Source organism: Eschrichtius robustus, chromosome 2 (assembly GCF_028021215.1).
Source record: "Eschrichtius robustus isolate mEscRob2 chromosome 2, mEscRob2.pri, whole genome shotgun sequence".
NCBI lineage: Eukaryota > Metazoa > Chordata > Mammalia > Artiodactyla > Eschrichtiidae > Eschrichtius > Eschrichtius robustus.
In genome coordinates this window covers 4,044,737-4,064,327 of record NC_090825.1, presented here as the reverse complement: position 1 = coordinate 4,064,327, position 19,591 = coordinate 4,044,737, and the positions used below count along the sequence as shown (strand labels likewise).

The 19,591-nt window shown below is 42.0% G+C and overlaps 1 protein-coding gene across 1 annotated transcript in view; it reads right to left on the bottom strand.

Moving 5' to 3' along the window:
* The window catches only part of ADAMTS16 (ADAM metallopeptidase with thrombospondin type 1 motif 16), a 148,302-nt gene that overhangs the window by 64,021 nt on the left and 64,690 nt on the right, over nt 1–19,591 (bottom strand). The window contains exons 9-15 of the mRNA XM_068531855.1: nt 17,387–17,482; nt 12,479–12,627; nt 11,168–11,340; nt 9,215–9,345; nt 7,124–7,247; nt 6,460–6,704; nt 4,450–4,588 (exon numbers count right to left, since the gene is read on the bottom strand). Of these exons, the coding sequence (XP_068387956.1) occupies nt 4,450–4,588; nt 6,460–6,704; nt 7,124–7,247; nt 9,215–9,345; nt 11,168–11,340; nt 12,479–12,627; nt 17,387–17,482 (1,057 nt within the window). The remainder of the gene's footprint in view (nt 1–4,449; nt 4,589–6,459; nt 6,705–7,123; nt 7,248–9,214; nt 9,346–11,167; nt 11,341–12,478; nt 12,628–17,386; nt 17,483–19,591) is intronic.

Sequence of the window (19,591 nt, the reverse complement as noted above, 5' to 3'; positions counted from 1 at the left end):
TATGAATGGCTGATGTTCAAAAGCCGTCTCAGCTCTCCACCTCTGACTACGACAGATACTCAAAATGCAGCTAACCCAGCACTCTCTGTGCCACGTTTCTGGGGGGTCCTCTCTGAGTTCTCATGAATGCCTGCATACGACAGTTTATAATCTCGCATGTTATGCATGGGTGTGCGGTAATTCCTCCCTCCAGATTGCATGTTTTGAAGGACAGGGCCGGTCTGTATGATTCCTCATTATAGACTCAGAACTCAGCATGGTGCCTTGCACATTTAAGGAAGAATGTAAGTACTCAACGCCTTGGTTGAGCTGTACAGAGATACCATGTTTCAATTAGCCATAATGCTAATAAGTCACTAAATACTTTTCATATAAAGTAACAATTACATTGGTGTTTCATCGTCCACTTCAGAAACAGAGAATTAGCAAAGGTCTCTACATTTTCCCCATGTGGCTTAAAGAAGTTTGAGGTTCAGATTGACACCCACAAATGTTTGCTGACTGAACAGTGAATGAATGAATGAATGGTTTCATATCAACAAAACAAGGGCATGGTTGCTAATACATAATTTTATTCCATTTTCTTTTTATTTTTTATTCCATTTTCTAAACCTAACCACTAAGCTAATTAAAGTTTAAGCCCTAGAAATACCTGTAGATGGTGAAGAGAACATTACTGGGAAAGTATGAAAGAGCCTGATTTACAAGCCAGTTTTAAGATTTGTCTGAGGGACTCTAATTGTGAACCAGATGAATATTTCCATTTGAAAGATGATAATCCTCAGACATTGCATGATGCATAGCAGATAAATTAATCATAACTATAAGCCACATCTGAATAAGCCTTTTCATGAGGAAGTAAATCAGAGGTTTGAAATTCGTTACTATTTGAAATGCACTGAACCGACTGAATCACAGAAGTAGATTTTTAAAAATTGCAGCATATGTAATTTTGAGAAATTGCTGATGCCTTTACACTGTCAACAAGAGTCTGGTGAAGTCATCACCATGTCTAAAAGTCCTTATCTTAGAGTAGGACATAATTGGCTAAGCTGGCTCCTATCCCCCCAAATACTCTTGGTTTAGCATCTCATTGTATGAGTCCTTGCACATCACCAATGCCCCAGTGAGAGTCCGGTCAAGGCACGACTAAGCAGGATAACTGAAATAAAACCCCATGGTTATGTCATAAAAGTGAGTGGAAAGGGAAAAAAAAGAGCAGAGGAAGCTGTCAGAAAAGAAGATGAGAGGTACTGTCAGGAAATCTTATTTTCTATAGAGAGACAGGACCATTAGAACAGATAAGGAAATGGGATTATCCTTCCTTTACTGATGCCAGGTAATGTTTCTGGAATGAAACAAGAGGTGGGGGATTTCCCAGGTATCTTCTCCCAGTTCATTAATTCCCTAACTGGTTCCTTTAAAGGCCCCCTTGTAGACATTAAAGTCACAAGAAGATAGCTAAGTAAAAGATGCTTCAAAGGTTCCAAATCCAGGTTATTGGGAGGTCTATGCAAGTGGAAATCTTCAAAATATAAAACATGCAGATAAAATGAAGCCAAGACCTGAACCCGATCTGGCTGCCTCTAGCCTCCATGGACTGTTTCGACTTTTAAGCTCTGTTGAGGGTTTCCATAAAGCCATGTAAGTGACAAGACATAGCAGGTGCTCAGTTAACTACAGTGATGTGTTTCTAATTTTCCTCCTGTTTGTACAGAAAATAAGATAATCCCTGGGGACACAAGAGAGGAAAGAGAGAGAGAAGGGAGGGTGAGGTTGTGCTTTTGTCCTTTTAGGAAAATAGGGGAGGGTCCACTTCAATTCAAGCCCATGGGGTTTCACAAGTGCTCACATGTGGCCTGGGAGGGGATGCTTTGATTAGGTGCTGAGTCCTGGGAGCGGTATGGCATGGGCATTACCGCCGGAGGACTGAATGGAAGAGCCGCAGCCTACACAAGGTGATAAAGGATGGGCATCCCACAGTCCTTCTTGCTGTTGAATTGAGAAACCTTGATTTTCCATGAATTTTCCATCGAAATTAAAAACAAACATCCATTTGCTGACTCTATAACACACTTCTTTAGGCAAATGATTAGGGAATGGGTTTGGGGTTGATTTCCTCTAGAAACCTCAATGTAAAAGTTAGTCCTTAGGTGAAATTAGGAGATTTGCTAGTACGTTGATCATCCACTCGGTGTTTTTCAGGCTATTGAGATGGGTAATTTGGTCGGTGCTGAGGAAACCGAGTGTCCCTCTGCATGCCTGACTCTCAAAGGGAAGATGTGAGGGAAACTGTCCTAATGAAATACCCTCATGGACCAGACATCTTTACAGACGCTGCCACGTGATTCATTACACTCCTTTCACCACATGAAAATCGTAATGTCCTTACACAAATAGAAGGCTTTCTGATTTAATTATTATTTTAAGCAAACACTGTTAGATAATCCTAAATAGGGACAGATAAAATCAAGCATACCCAATATGGGCAAGAGAGTCGTAGGGGATGGTTATAAGAAAGAGGGAAGGGAAATAAGTAGGATTAGAGGTTAACTTTCCTAGGTCACACACAGAGATGCCCACGAGTATGGTTCTGTTCTACTTTTTTTCTGAATGGAGTAAAACAGCAGCTCCTGTGGGTTCATCACCAGTGTAGGACATCCCATTTTTCTCTAGTTGCCTTTAGAGCCATTTGCTGCTAGCCTGAGGTACAGAAGGGGATTCTATTTCACCTTAGAAAGCTCTTAATGTCAGAATTTAAATATGACTTAAATATTTTATTCTTAGTTTATAATGAGAAGAATTAATATATATTAAGTATCTAGTGTTAAATTTTCAGACTTATTTTTTGGTTAATCATTCAGTTTTCCTTTATTTTCTTCATCTCATTTATTTAGAGCAACTATCAAGAAGGCATGAGTTTACTTTTATTTTTTCCTTATTTATTCATTATATTCTAAATTTGTACTATTCTCATTTGTATACCATTATACTTAAATATATTGTACTGTCTGGTTTAATTTCTTAATTATTCAAACCTGGAATGCACAAAGCTGAAATCCATTTGTCCGAATGGAAACTTGTCTGTTTTTTAAATATCAGATAGAACTTAATATTTTGTTTCTAAATTTGCACGTATTTATTCTCCACCCTTTACCAGATAGTGCCTACTGGCTCTAAGCTAAAAATGTCCCTCTAGTGAACTAGCTTTACCAATTAATCATGGGCTTAAAAGTCTTATGGTATTAAGATGATAAACCCATCTATCGTCATGTGAAATTCTTCTTTCGACATGTTGTTTCTTGTCATTTTCACTGCAACTTTCATAAAATTCTTATACTTCCTAAGTGAATTTAAGTATATGACTTTACAGCAAAATTTTTTCCAGTAAATCTTTTGAACAAGACCATTTGATAAAAACCTCACTCTGTATCACTATAGTTTCCATGCAAGTTTCTATTTCTCATCATCAACATGAAATGTATAATAATTTGAGTGAATTTCAATTTAATAATCTCAAAAAAATTACCCTTTCAAAAATCTTAAATTAGATGAAAAGCAGAAACCAATTCACTAAACCTTAAGGGCACACGCTGACATAGATGAATTAGAGAAAACAGCTCAAGTTGTCAAGTAACAATCAGCAGCACTGCTCTCTACTCTGCCTCTAGAAAGGTTAGTACCTCCCTCAGGCAGAAGCCTGGACTCCTCCTCAGGACGTGATGAAGACCAGGGCAGTGTGATGAGGACCAGGGCAGAGTGATGAGGACCAGGGCAGAGTGATGAGGACCAGGGCAGTGTGATGAGGACCAGGGCAGAGTGATGAGGACCAGGGCAGAGTGATGAGTACCAGGGCAGAGTGACGAGGACCAGGGCAGTGTGACGAGGGCCAGGGCAGAGTGACGAGGGCCAGGGCAGAGTGACGAGGACCAGGGCAGTGTGACGAGGACCAGGGCAGAGTGATGAGGACCAGGGCAGCGTGATGAGGACCAGGGCAGAGTGACGAGGACCAGGGCAGAGTGACGAGGACCAGGGCAGAGTGACGAGGACCAGGGCAGCGTGACGAGGACCAGGGCAGCGTGACGAGGGCCAGGGCAGAGTGACGAGGGCCAGGGCAGAGTGACGAGGACCAGGGCCGTGTGACGAGGACCAGGGCCGCGTGATGAGGACCAGGGCCTAGTGATGAGGACCAGGGCAGCGTGACGAGGACCAGGGCAGAGTGACGAGGACCAGGGCAGAGTGACGAGGACCAGGGCAGTGTGATGAGGACCAGGGCAGTGTGATGAGCACCAGGGCAGTGTGATGAGGACCAGGGCCGTGTGATGAGGACCAGGGCAGCGTGATGAGGACCAGGGAAGCGTGATGAAGACGACGGCAGTGTGCCCCATGGCCCTAAGGCACCCGGCACCTCTGTGCCTGTCCCCAGGACGGCCGTGGGAAGTGACCTACCCCCTCCACATGAGACGGAGCACTCGGAGCGGATGGTGGCCCACGTGTAGCTGGGCTGCGTGCTGAGCTTCTTCTCACCCCCCAGCCGTGGCACAGAGTATTCCCAGGCAACGCCCGGGTTCCTTCCCTGAAAGAGAAGCTATAAAAAGACAAAGGGAAAGAGAAAATGAGTAAATCAGAACCAATAAATAGAAGCTGATTTGTTTTAAACTACTTGAAACACCAGACTTATCCAGCAGAAGATGATTACAGTAATAAACACTGTCCATCCTCCAAAATTAACTTTCTAACCAGGAATTAAACCAGACACAAGCACATCTATAAAATATATAGACATTTGACTCTTTTGCCTTACATTTAGTGTTTCTTCCACAGCCTTTACTACCTAACAAGAGCATTTGGTTATTTCCCTCCGTGTTACCTTGGGAGCCCCACCAATACCCTCCATCTGAGCAAATCAGAAAATGATACCTAACAAGCACCATCACAATTCCTAGTGAGTTCCGAACCACCAAGAACGGGTGAATGGATCGCATCCATGCAGGATGAAGGCTAACTGAGTACTTCCTCCTGTGATGGGATGCGGAGGACTTTCGCCTAGTGGCACGTACTGTATGCCTCCAGGAGAAAAGCATCTTACTAGTAAAGACCTCTCAGCTTGGGCACACCTGTGAGCAATGCTCGGCACACGGAATTGCATTTGGACTCTTCATCTCCTAGCTGGAAACTCGACCACATGGACCAATTACTATTTCCTTCATAAAGGTATCGATCCCTTGATCTGGGTGAGAGGCTTTTCTGGAAACCCCACCATTAGCCTCTTAATAGAAATCCCACCTCTGAGTTTTGGAGTCTCACTGGTCCCTGATGGGAGGTTCCAGTGGATGAAGTCACTGGAGCTTCCCTAAACCCCCTGGCACCACAGTTCCCTCCCTGACAACACAGCTCGAGTCTAGCTGGAGAAGATGCTGCAGGACAGGAAGATGCTGCAGGACAGGTATGAGCCCTGGACAGGTGGCCTAACTGTACGATCACTGAGCTGCTCTGCCGCCTGACATCCTGAGCCTCTTGCATAGGAAACAGGTTCCCAGTAAGCCTCGATTACCTTCAACCCTGACCGATCTCTCTTTCTTCATGGGTATTAAAGCTAAAAGCCTGAGATGGGGGGAGAGAAATAACCAAGGCAGAAATTCACAGTGAACATGTTTATAAAGGGGCGGAGGAAGCAGCTCCGGGTCAGGAGGGGCGATGGCAGTGGGACGTGTGGAGATGGGGTGTCTCCCAGGAAGATGCAAGGACACCGGGATGGGGCTGCCTGGCCCGGAGAGCAGGTGGAGGGCCTGTGGGTGGTTCACACCTGCACACATAGGTGTGGGCTGAGGGGGCAACTTTTGAACCAGTCTTTTCTTTAAATGTGAACAGAAATACAAAAAAGTGGGGAATTAGCATGTCCACTGCCTGTTACCACCACCTGCCTGGTCCCATGAGGACAAATTACATTGTTAGAAGATGCCCATTTGTATGTCGTGAGCCTCTGCCATCTGGGGTAGAGCACAGAGGGGCTTGCGTAGGGGGTGAGTGTGCAGTCCCCTGCCAGGCACTGGGCCCCGGTGGTGGGTTCTCACTTCACTCCCATTTCCACAAAACTCGGCGGAATGCTGGTCCCACCCAAACAGGCACACACAGAGTCACCCACAGTGGCTGCTTCTCAGAGCCACAGAGCTTACAGGAGAGAAGCAGACTTTTGTGAAAATCGACTGATCAAGATGGAAAAATGGGAACTGCATGATGTGCGTAACTACAAATCTCATCACGCACCCAGAAATGAAAGGCGATCAAAACAAGTCCACTTGGCCCATTTAGTTTATGAGTTGATTAGTTTTGTTTCTGAGACACTATCTAATTGCAAACAATTTTGTGTGGATGTAATATTTTGCCAGTAGCCTTGAACCTGCAAAAACACCCTAAGACCCCAAATCCAAGCCCTGAGACCAAGAGGCTGGAATCTACCTCCACGATCAATGTTTCGTTGGTTGGCCCAGGGGAGGTTAAGCTCTCGGGCTCCCTGTAGGACCGTCTGTAGTCGAAGGCAGTTCCTGAAAACTTGTACCGGCCAGGCCAGTCCACTGTCCAGTGTCCATTCAGGTAGTATTTTTTGAGTGCATTTCGCACAGAAATGTAGGAGGTAGATACATTCATTTCATAGATGCGAATACTCCGGGCTCCAGAAGGAATGATGACCATCTGGTAATACTCTAGAGCAAAGGAGACAGGAAGGGGGGTTATGTGATGCTTCACTCAGTGCTGCCAAGGCAAATCCCTAAGTACCTGCGGTTCTCCATAACCAAACCTTGAGAATCAGAATTTGGAAACTGGAGATCTGTTTTGGCAATCCAGTTGCATGAGTCCTATAAATGAGGTTTTTGTTTTTTTGTTTTTTAATTGGAGCAGAGCTATTGTAATATTCACTGTTTCTAAAAACCACTTGAATTCAAATACCTTAGCAACCACTTCCAATCAAAACAGAAGGTTTGAGAAGCAGAGCAGGCAAGGAGTCTGTGTAGGGCTCTCAGGACTCTGTCTGCTGTTTGCACTACACCTCCCATCCTTCCCACCAGGTGGTTCCTTTCGCTCTTTGCTCAGCCAGGCAGGCAGCTCCGGTGGGTGCACTCACGGTTGGCACGGTGCTGCTTGGCATAGAGGCCCTTGTGCGTTGTGCAGCTGGAGTTACTTCCCCGGCACACGCCGCAGGAGTCTTCCACAGCATCGGATCCCAGCACATTGTCACATCCCACTCTCTGTGGGACCCACGAGGTCACGTGTCATTCATGAAAGACAAGACAACAGGGGCGAAGTCACAAACCTTTTCCCGTCGAGTTGAAAGTTTCACCAACACGGGAGAGTTAACAAATATTTATTGGATACCCAGTATGTGCACTGCGAGGCTTGTCAACTACGCTTCCATCCAAAGGAGGAGACCTTCGCGTGGCAAACATACCCTGTCCTCTTTGGCATTGCTACACGACTGTCCTACACTGAGCCCAGAATTAAACCTAGCGGTTGTCATGTTGGAGACGTGGGGAAATTTCAGACCGATATAAAGCACTTAGCACAAATGACAAGCAATGTGGCCTCACGAGGTTCCACTGGAATTCGCCTTGTGCTTTTTTGAATCGCCTTGTGCAGAGGCAAAGAAGGAACACAGGCCACAGGGTGATTATTCCCAGCAGTAAATTATGTAAAAGGCACATTTGGCTACTGTCTAGAATTTTAGCAGCTGTTTATATATTCTGTGATGCTTGCCAATTTTACATTTCCTAGCAAAGAATATAGGCTAGCTATGTAAAAAATCCATTCAGAAATGATGGATGAACTATAGTCCACAGTCCCTTGTTTGAAATCCTAGGGCCAGATGCATTTCAGAACTCAAGAGTTTTTTGGATTGTGGGAAGGTAATTAACATACGCATATGATGCGAGAGTCCCTGCAGGGCTCCGGACAGCAACAATGTTTCTAAAATGCGCACATCTCTACAGTGAGCGGGATAAACATAACTGAAGATAGTCGCATCAATTCAAGGCAGTTCTGCCACCAAATAAGCTCAGGTCAGCTTATATTTTACAGTCAAATAAACTTTCCATTTCACACATCTTTGGATTTCAGAATTACAAATAAAGGATTGTGGTACTGTATCATTAAGAATACATAAAAACTATGACATATTTAACAAATCAACTGATAATTAGACACAATGGGTGGACAGTTGAGCATTTTAAGGCTGAAAGAGATCCGAACAGAATCATTTAGTCTAATCTTCATGCATTCAAACGATTACACTGAGGGTCTGAGTGGATGATTCAACTTTACTGCGGTCATGGTCTACACCTTAGAGAAAATCAGACCAGGGACCAAGGTCTTTGGACTCCACTGAATACGAATATTGAGTAACTTCTTCACTGAAAAGCCCATTATTTACATGCAATGTATCTGACCATTGCATGTAACACCCTCCCATTGTTTATAATAAAATTCTTCCCACATCTCACTTCTGTGCCTGGTAACAAGCTCAGAACTTTGCGTTCACTTAGCCGCCTATATTTCCCAGCCTGTGCCCTGAGTCCCTCTCCAACAGAAGTGAGGCTGCCGATTTCCCGAGACCCCCTCAACAGCTGTGAAGCGGCCCCTGTCTCTGTGCTGTCCCTGCCTTCATTTACTCTGGCGCCACTGCCCGGCTACTGCCGTCTGATTGGGCGACTCTACGTGTCCCCAGTCCCAGTGCCTTCCACAGGGACATGTGGATAAAAACCCCAAGTCCTCGTTCCCACAGCAAATGGCCCTTTGCGAGCTTCTCCCCTTCACTCACCTCCTCTGCATCCCCCAGCTCCTGCCTGCCTCTGGGTACTCTGACCCCTGAACTGGTTCCTACTGTCCCATGATTTCCTGTACCTCTGTGTTCCCCTCCCTGCTTCCCCAACACCCCTCTTCCCTTTCCCTTCCCTGAGGAACCCTACAAATCTCTTAGGTCCACATCTAAGAGAGAATCAGCTCCACCCTTCCCCCCGCCGTGCTCTCTGCACACGCCTCCATTGCCACAAGCCACTGCCTGTCTCCATAGATGTTCATCTGGCTTTCTCTCCCTCTGGGCTGTGACTTGGAGGGAAAGGGTGTGTTTTAAATGTCTGGTCTCTCTAGCCCCTTACAGGATGCCTGGCATAAAGCAGACTGTTGGGAGATGTTTGTTGAATGAATGAATGATCATTATTACCTCACATATCCCATCTATACAAACATTACGGCTATCCTCCGAGCATGGAGTCCCATCTTTGACTTTATTTGACAAAGAAAAGAAGAAATCAAATCCTTCTGCGATACAGTAGAGTTTGCATAAGTCCTGATCTTAAAAAGAAATACACACACAAACACAAATAAGAAAGATACTTAAGCTCTGATCATTTTTTTGCTCTAAATTTTAGATAGACTTTTTTTTTTCTTTTTTGCCCATAAAATAACTCGCACACAATAATACATTGCAAAGACATTTTTATAAATTGCCTCTTTAGGCTTGGTTTTTCCCCTTGAATTTTTTAAAATATTTTTTAAAGCTTCACTATTAATTGTTTTTCGACTGTGTCCTTTATTGGTCCTTGCTCCATACACAGTGGTTGGCACATAGTAGGCATTCAATAAACATTTGTTGACTTGAACTACATTACTGTTCACCTATTTTACTAGTATAATTAATTACTCTTTCTACAAATGCAAAAAGTCACTACCATTTTGAAGAAATACACAAAGTTCTTACAAATAAAGTGTAATAAAATACTTAAAATAATCACAAAATTTCTTAATAGCTAATGCATTTACTAAAATACATAGTATTTTTAAACTGATAAAGAGAATAACATTTAGATGAAATCTCCAGAGAACATTGTTTTTTAAATAAATATAATGGATTGTCAAAAAACACTGATACATGGAGAATATAGGTCTCATTATATACCTCAGAGTGGCAGATCAAGTTCACATACTCTCTCGGTAATCCATTTCAAGGATTTATGATTTATATGGCTAACATGAACTTTTGTAGAAACCTTTTTTTTCCCCCTTTGTTCTCTTCTTGGTAAAGAAGAGAACAGTTGATAATAAAAATTTATCTGCCTTAGGAGTTTTCACAGGCCCGAGACTCATGTACAAATATTTTCTTTATAGTGCAGGATAAGAGACCCAACTGAATAATTCTAAGAATCAAATTTAATATGTGCTTCCATGATTAATGAATTTATTTACTGCAGACTAGCAAAGCCAGGAATAGCACACAGATTTTTTGACCCCAATTTCCAAGTTCTTTCTACTATTTTCTCCGGTGTCTTTGTTTCTCACTGGCTTAATTTTTTCTTAATTTTTACTTAATTTTAGGAGTAAAAACCCAACAAAAAAAGCTTTGTTTGAAACTGCTTAAATTTTCCTTCCAGAATTTGCTGATTTCGTAAAACTCTCACCATGATAACATTATATATATTGGGATGGTAAAAGTAAGTGCCAGATGAGATGGCTCAACTTATGTATTTCTCAAGTGTTTCTTGGACAATACAGTACTCTCATTTTCAAAGAATGAGATGATTAGGTGTTCTTTGAATTTATCTTCAAGTTATGCTACTGGAGCTACTGAGTTCAAGTTACTATGATCATAAGGACAATACATATTTCTCTCCAACTGGAGAGTAAAATCTTATATATGGTACACATAAACTTCCTGGTTTGTAAGTTGTAGATCAAGACTTTCCAGATATGTAGTATATTATTTGATTTTCCAAAAGACATGAATTTGCTTTCATTCTCTGGCAATAATGAGTATTCAATGGGTGACATACTCATTACCATATACCATCAACTACCATGATTTGTATTAAAAAAGAATTGATTCATTACCAATAAATCATCTACTTTGAGTGCTTTATCACTTCTTTAAAGATTTCATGGTATTTTGTACATGCTCTCTATCTTGTTTGCTTTTATTCTGAGCCCACAGCTGGTCAAGTTTAGATAAGATGCCAGTGGCCTTGGGGCAGGCAGAATCAAGCTAGCAACAGGAAAGGAACCTGTGACATTGCCCTAACAGCAATATTCGGTCTATCTGGAGGCACACTACTGATCACATAGTTCTTTAAAGAGTAAAGAAGTCCGAGGCTGCCACCAGAAAGCGGGATTTGAGACTTACCTTCTACGTGGGTGTACGGCTTCCACTTGTAGTACCATCCTCGGAACCGTTTGCTATTGTACTCGGCACACTGCAGGGCGCGGAAGTCGACACTGTTATGGGGACATTTCTGACTGTTGCAAAGCTTCAGAGTTCGCGTGGAGCCCGCACAAAACTTCCCTCCATTCGATGGTCTGGAATGTATAGTGTACAGTTAGAAACCTTGCCTTTGAATAGCTACTCACCCCTCCCTTGAAACTAGGCTTATTAGGGAGATGGAGCACATAATGTTAAAGATACTTACGGTCACCAGTTAAAAGAAGTGCATTCCTAAGAAGTCACTGGCATTTTCTTACATATTAATGATATGGGTAGTATTTTCCTTTTCTATTGAGTGTGCAAATAATTGCAACATTGGTAGAACAGGTTAGAATTTGGGAAGTGCGTCAGCACGTATTTGCTCGTCTCCCTGTAGGGGGCAGGGCGAGCATCGTGGTCCTCCGAATTCCATAAAGGAGGGCAGCTGGGAAAAAGCAGAACTGAGACTGAAATTCAACTACTTCGCTGTCCAGATGGCAACTTCTTTCCCCTACCAGCCTCCTTGCAACAAGGCAAGGACACCGGATGGGGACAGAACAAGCACTCTCGTCTTCCACTGGTTGGAAGAGACAGCAAACACCCCTCTCATCCCTTAGAATTCACGTGGACACACCAGCACGAGACCACCCTGTCGATGCAGGGGACCAATCAGGTCTCATGCGTTAAAGACAGGACTGAAATAAATCATTTTACTTAGTCTTAACATAAGTTAAACACATATAGGTGCAAAAGGAGAACTGAAAAACCCCTTCATTGCACTGCATTGGTGACTGCTTTTAACATCCTCGTCTTCTACAGAAGACACACTGAGACCACATGTTGTGAAGGGAAATACATTTGATGAAAAACCAAGACTTTGGTTTTCTCACATGAAAAAATTGTTCTTACTGATTCTTATCTATTGATTTGTGTTCTCTATACTTATGATTTATCTCCTTATTTTAGGCAGAACCTTGGTATTTCATGTAAGCATGGTTAAAATCCAGTTCTTGAATATCACTGTCAGCTCCGTTACTTTTGCTGTGGTCAGGTAGTTATAAGCACCTTAAATTATACCACAGAGACATCGTTGTACGATAAATGCTTGAGTAAAAGGGCTTTCTGACTTAGCGTTCTTTTACAGTAATATGGGGGGTACAGAATTATTTTCACTGAGCTTATGTCCACATGCTGTTTGGAAAGTTCGTAGCAGAGAGATGGGTGTTGATGAGGAGGGAGGTCCAGGGCGCTCACCTGGGGTTTGTGCAGAGCCGATCCCTGTGAGACACCCCTCCTCCGCAGGTCCTGGAGCAAGGAGACCAGGGAGACCAGTCTGACCAGTGGCCGTGGGTGGGCTTGGGGCCTTCGTCACCATATTTCACACACTGCCCTCCGCGGCACCACTGGAAATTAAAAAAAACAAAACGGTGATATGACTTGTGGGTAGAGAGTAGGTACATCACTACTGCAATGCTGAGCTGTGGGGAGTTTGGTCACATAGGCAGACATCAGCATCCCTACCCTCAGGTAGCACATAATAAAAATACATTTAATGCAGCTTCTTTTTTTCTTTCCAGACCTAGCCTTGTTCTATAAATCCACATAAAGGGAAGGTACAGAGCAAAATCATTTTCAGACGTCTGTCTGAGCTGCTGGAACCTAACACGTGTAGTTAAGTCGTGTTGCAGGAACACTCAGTCCAATTGTTCACCTCTCAGGTGTATGAGCTCTAACCTTTCCTGGAAACAACGTGCTTTTCACCTCTCGCTGTCGGAACAGACTGACTGTCAGGTAGAAAAATCCAGCTGGAGGTTCCATGTGGCTCAACACCTTGTCATTTCTGGCTGGTGCTCTGTGCTTTTGCTCCAAAGCACCTGGGCTGGGAGCCTGGAGGTTATAAGTGATGCATGTCAGAGGTCACACAGCTTTCTAAGGACACAAAACAACCCACACAGGGCTTCTCCTGTCCCTACGAGGCTGGAGATTCTATCAGCTCCCCTTTTTCCAGAGAAGCATTCATAGATGTTAATTCTGCTAAAATCTACATGGTTTCTTCACTTCCACCACATGCAAAAACTACACAAGATCTAGTGTGCATTCAATGGTGTTGGTTTTCCCACTGATGGACCCATTCACTGGGCACAACTGACATTCTGCCAGCAAAGCATTGTGTAGGAGTCTATAAAAATAATAGTTTTAGAAGAGCAAAACCAACCTATCAATGTCGATATGATTGCTGAACTGTTTAAGGTTCCTTGCAGTACTTGGTGTCTACTGGATGAATTCTACTTGAGATGTACAAAGTGTTGGGTTTTAAAGTCACTTGGATAATTCCTCTGTTGTGGTCATAGTTAAGCCAATAACTTGACTTAAAGCCTAAATGGAACCTATTTAGGTTAGATTGTTTCATTTTGCTTAGGATGTTTATGAATTACTTTAATAAAATTTGGTCTAGTTTTGTTTTAAAACTACACAAAATGTTTACTTTTTTTTAAAATTTAGAGTTTATCCTTTTATTTTTTAACATAAGTAATTATATATAGACTAGTATTTCCTTTTCTTTCATAAATGACCCCATATTACCCCCATCTTTTTCCATCCTGCTTTTTCATTTAACAATATGTTCTGTAGTTCATTCCACAGAAGAAGATAGACACATCCCTCCTTCCTCTGTTGCAGTTACAAAACATTCCATTAGGTATATTTCCAACCAGTTCCCTTCTGATGGACATTTGCATCATTTCCAGGCTTTTGCTTTGATAATTATTGCTGCAATTAACAGTCTTGCAAATGCATTTTTTTTGTTTTTGCCAGAGTATCCTTTTTTTAATTGAAGTATAGTTGATTTACAATGTTATGTTAGTTTCAGGTGTACAGCAAAGTGATTCAGTTATACTTACATATATATCCATTTTTTTTCAGATTCTTTTCCCTTAAAGGTTATTAAGAAATATTGAGTATAGTGTCATGTGTTATACAGTAGTTCCCTATTGGTTATCTATTTTACATCCAGTAGTGTGTATATGTTCATCCTAAACTCCTAATTTACACCCCTCTTTCCCTTTGTTAACCGTAAGTTTGTTTTCTATGTCTGTGGGTCTATTTCTGTTTTGTGTATAAGTAAGTTCATCTGTATCATTTTTTAGACTCCACATATAAGCTATATCATATGATATTCATCTTTGTCTGGTTTACTTCACTTGTATGATAATCTCTAGGTCCATTCACATTGCTGCAGATGTCATTATTTCATTCTCTTTTATGGCTGAGTAGTATTCCATTGTATACATGTGCCACATCTTTATCCATTCATCTCTCGATGGACATTTAGGTTGCTTCCATGTCCTGGCTACTGTGAATAGTGCTGCTATGAACATTGGGGTGCATGTATCTTTTCAAATTATGGTTTTCCCAGGGTATATGCCCAGGAGTATCCTTAAGTGACTATCCTTAAAAATTATTTAAGAAAACTTTTTGAGATTCTGAGGAGAAAGCACTACATCTTTTCCCAAGTAGGTTGGGGGGAATGCCTAGGTGCACGTAGACACACAAACATGAACATGCATACATACAATTTTGAGTCTAATTTCATGCAGATCACAGACCTGTGGAGCCAGTCAGTGGGGTGGTCGGGGGAAAGACCCTTGTGTGAAATAGACACATAAAATGTCCGCTGAAGCACCAGTTGTATTTCTGAGAACAATCCCATGTTTATCACAATTTTACATTTTACCGATGGAGAGTGTGGCTTACGAAAGAGGCTTTATCTTGGACAGTGTGATGTCACGATAAGGCTCACACCCTGTTGTGATACTGTTCAAGGAATTCACTGTCACACCTAAACCCCGTACAGACAGGGCAGCAGCATAATGAGGCACAAGAACGTACACCGTTCTTGAGGTGAAAATGAGCCCCGCGTATCACTTCAACCAGGTGTGTGACCTGGGGCACTGACTCAGGTGCCCTGAGCCTGCCCGTCCTCCCGTGAACATCAGGGATGAGGGAAACCACCAGACTGGCTTGTTCCAAAGACCCAATGCAATGACACAGGCCAAGTGCCTCGGACCATTTGCAACGTAATCACAAAGTTAGAGCTGGTTTAATTTTCCACTAGGGATCATTAAAGAACCGGAATCTGCTTCAGCATGCATCCAGGCTGTGGTCCTGACCCCTGTTCTGGATTTCTCATGGCATGAGAGCAGAGAAACCGAGTGTCTTTTTCCTGGAAGGGTTCTTTGGTGTACAGTGGGGGGCTTCCCTAGGCTCACCCTCCAGGGTGCCTGTGAGGATTCAATGTATATCATGTTCTCAGTACAGTGCTTGCCACTGAAAGATGCACTGACCACTCAGGTTCACCAGCATGCATACCCATGCACAGCCTCGGCGTTGGTAGCACATGGAGGAAAATAGGTTCCCATCCAGGAGAAAGATGCACAGGAGCAGTACAGTTGTTGTCAGTTATCTACAGCCCATCCATTGCTCTGGAATATTCCAAAGTACTGAGATAGTGACGTCTGGTAATGCACACTTCTCAATCAATAAACCTCATGGACACTTGTGGACCAGTGATACAGGATGACACAACTAACACGAAAGGGGGCTTTTACATGAACTTCTGATGCTTGTGCCAGCATGGCCACTGGGCAGCCATTCAATCCTGGGCAGAACACTCAATGCTGTGTAATTTGTAGGCATCCAGTCCGGCTTAATGTGCTCTAATTCTTTTCAATATGAGGAAACACCAGGAAAAAATATTTTAAAATACCAATGAAAATCAATTTAATTGCTTTCAAGGTAAATAGAATGTAACAAGAATATATGGGTAGCATCACAGCTGTAACTTCATCCAAGGAAAATAGTAGATTTTAAAGAAAGTAGGACACCTGGAGAACCACACCATACCTGTGTGAACCATCACCAAGGCAACAATGGAAGGGCTGCCAATCTTTCCAGAAATAGGCATAATTTTGCAAACTATCAGATTTGCAAAATTTGATCAGTTTTAGTCAGTTATGTGCAAAGAGTCGTGATCACCTGCAGTTAATGTTCAGGTAAATTCTCTGGTATCCCGTGATGGTTGGTATTTCCACATTGCAGTACCTTAGCAAATCTATTTTTTCTTTCAAGAAACTAAAAGCATTTTAATTAGATGTTTTTGTTATGGATTAATTTACTGCTGCCTACATCCCTAGAAGGATTTAAATATCAGTCTCACCCTGGGAAAGTCTGAAAATAAAGCATATTAACATGTGTAGGATGAATGGTTGCTGGGTGCTATTCTTAAGCAAATTTACTTCATTTCTCTTCATTTCCTCAGTCAGCTTTGCAATAATTTAACCCAAAAGCATTATGTTAGCATTGTTTCCTAATATGTTAAATCCTTTCTATTTGTATTCACATTTAAATATGTTTATGGTATGATAGGTTTACTTCGGACTTTAAACATCTTGGATCAATGATATTCAGGCATAGATTTCTCTTTCGTACTCATTAGCATCACTAAAAAGTTCAGATACATAGGATGAAAATGGTTACAGTGACAATTTGGTCCCAATATATTTCTATCTTTATCAATAGTCTTTTATATTCTGAAAAAAATACAATCACAGGTTAAATCAAAAGGATTAAAAGATTACTCTTGAGTGTTAAGATAATTTATTTTTAAGTTTTAATGACAGAATTGTCATTGTCTCACAGTTAGTAATAAACTTGCTGTCTTATGAATTTCTTGTTTTCCCCACTAGAGCACCTCTCTCATTTTCACAGGAGCAACAAATAGGTCAGAAGGATCTATTCCACAGTCTTCAAGCTGATGCTTTGAGGCTTCAACAGAACTGCTGAATGCTGGTTCTTTATTTGATTAAAAGGTGGTCAAGAGTTTAACATTTTCCTTCATTAAACAGATTCAGCCATCACCTGTTGCCTGACATTTACGTCTATTTATTCCAGGCAGCTCATCAATTATATCATTGGAAAAGTATGAAGGGGAGTCCTCTTCATAGAATTAATATAAATTAAACACAATCTTTTTACATGGGTATAGATATGGACATATATATCAGAAAGATGGGCTTAAAAAATACCAAGGCAAGCGGAGGAAAGACGCATGGTTGAAAGACTGACATCTGAATATGATGCATGTGCCTAAGATTAGCTTCTTACCCTGTCACGCCCACAAGTTGTGCCTTCAGCCGCTGGCATAAATTTAGTCTCACATTTCCTCCCAATCCGGTGGCACCACAGGGCTTTACAGATATCCTAAAGGGGAAAAAAATGGTCATTAGTATTACAAATGATCCATACAACTCTGATAAAATATCACTGAAAAATTTAAGGGAAAAACAACTGATATAAATTGAAAGCTGACGTCTACTTCGGAGTAGGTGCATATGATAGAGTGAGGACCTAGAAGACTCATGTTCTAGACTTGCTTCAACTTAATTCTATCCCTGAAACTCTATTTATTTATATTTATTCATCATACATTTAACAAAATTACACTTTCTAAATTAAAAAGGAAAATATGTTTAATCCACGCACTGAAGAAAACTGCGAAAAATTAAAATTAAAAAACCCAATAAAACCTAACATTTTATAATTCATTCTCCATCCTACCTTTCACTAACTTCTCCTTGTCCATTCCTCTACCCAGCTATCCATTCATCCACCCACCCACTCATCCACCATCCCCAAAACTTCAATGAAGTCCTAGAATATGCCAGTTATCTTACTAGGCAGGAGGTTCCATAAGAAATATGACCAGACCTACCCTCTCAAGAATGGTCTTAGAGGGATAGATTAGCTGTAAATCACCATGTGGTGCACATGGGGAGAGGTGCCCCTACAAGGGGAAGAACACAGTGCAGGCTGGCTTGCCAGGAGAAAAGGGCTTTGCCTGGATGACCCAGGGAAGGAGTCAGAGAAGATGGACATTTGAGCCAACTATTGAGCTCAAGGATGGCACATTCAAGGGAGAAGGAATGAAGGGTTCATGCAAAGGAAGATGAGAAAGAAGAAAGACGTGTGCAGAGGAAGGAAGCCCCACACGGCTGATTTGTCAATAAAATAAAACAAGATCTGAGATTTATACACAATAAAGGCCTCTCCAAGTATAAGGAATTATTTTTACTTCTATATCCTTCTGAGCCCAAAGGAACATCTTAGTGAAGGGCAGTCAGCAGTGGGACTCATGAAATGATGGGACCTTCAGGAATGCTGGTGGTAGCTTCAATTGCACACGATGGAAACATTTCTTAAATTATCTGCACAACTGTTCTGAACATTTGAACAAGTGCTGCACTATTTCCCAAGTCATTTAATAGCTGCATCTACTGGGTGTTTTCGTGTTATAAAGAAAATGCAACACAGCAAAACTTCCACCTAATTTTGCTTGAAAGATGGCATTTCACGGCACTTGTGCTTTTATTTTCTGTTTCAATGATGCTAGAGATATGCTCACAGGAGACTTTCTGCATGGTGTGAGTGAACTCTTGAAGGATTTCCCTTTTAATAATCCATATTAATTTTACCTTCATAAAACTAATTCTCAAATCTCCTTTATAAATGTACTTATTATATATTTAAAAGTTAAGGCATTTGTTAAAGGCACTGCTTTATATTTTTTTTCCGCTTGCATCTCTCTCACTAATAAGACAGCTTTTCAGAACATGGACTGTTAAGAAGCAAACTGTCAATGTTTTAATTTTGATATCAATTAATTGCTTTTATTTCAAGGTATTCATAGTAACCTCTTAAGATTACAATCACTGTACCACTAAACTTCATTTTCTTGGGAGTCCTCCAGAATCGTTAAGTGCTACTGGGGCAAATGTGTCACGCTGGTGGTTAGTGCTTTCCTGGCTCTCATGACATTAATTAGCATGCTGTGCTGGGAGCCTCTCTTCTTGCCCAGAACGGTGGTTAGAGATCAGAGTCATAAGAGGACCTCAAGGCATCCATAAAAGCAGGGGCCTGGGCATCTGTAAGTCTCCAAAGAGACAACTGGGAAGCTCTGTTTGCTTCCCGGGATGACATCTTGACAGAAACCAGGATATAAATAAAGCTCCCTTGAAACCTGAACTTGTGGACCCCGGCTTAACATCTGGGTGGAAATATGGTGGATCAAAGCCAGAATCCAGACAGTGGTGCAGGGTAGGCGTACCTGCCCATGAGTGCTGGTTCAGAGACCTACTGATTTAGGTGGCTGGGTGTGCACACACACAAACAGATGAACACATGGGTGGATGAGTGAATGATAAGTGAATGGTGGATGTGACAGAGATACCTGCTCCTGTGGCTGGGTCAGCGGAGGATGGACACAGTGGTCCAGGAGAGGGTTTGGGCTTCTGAGAAGGTAAGCATGTCTGG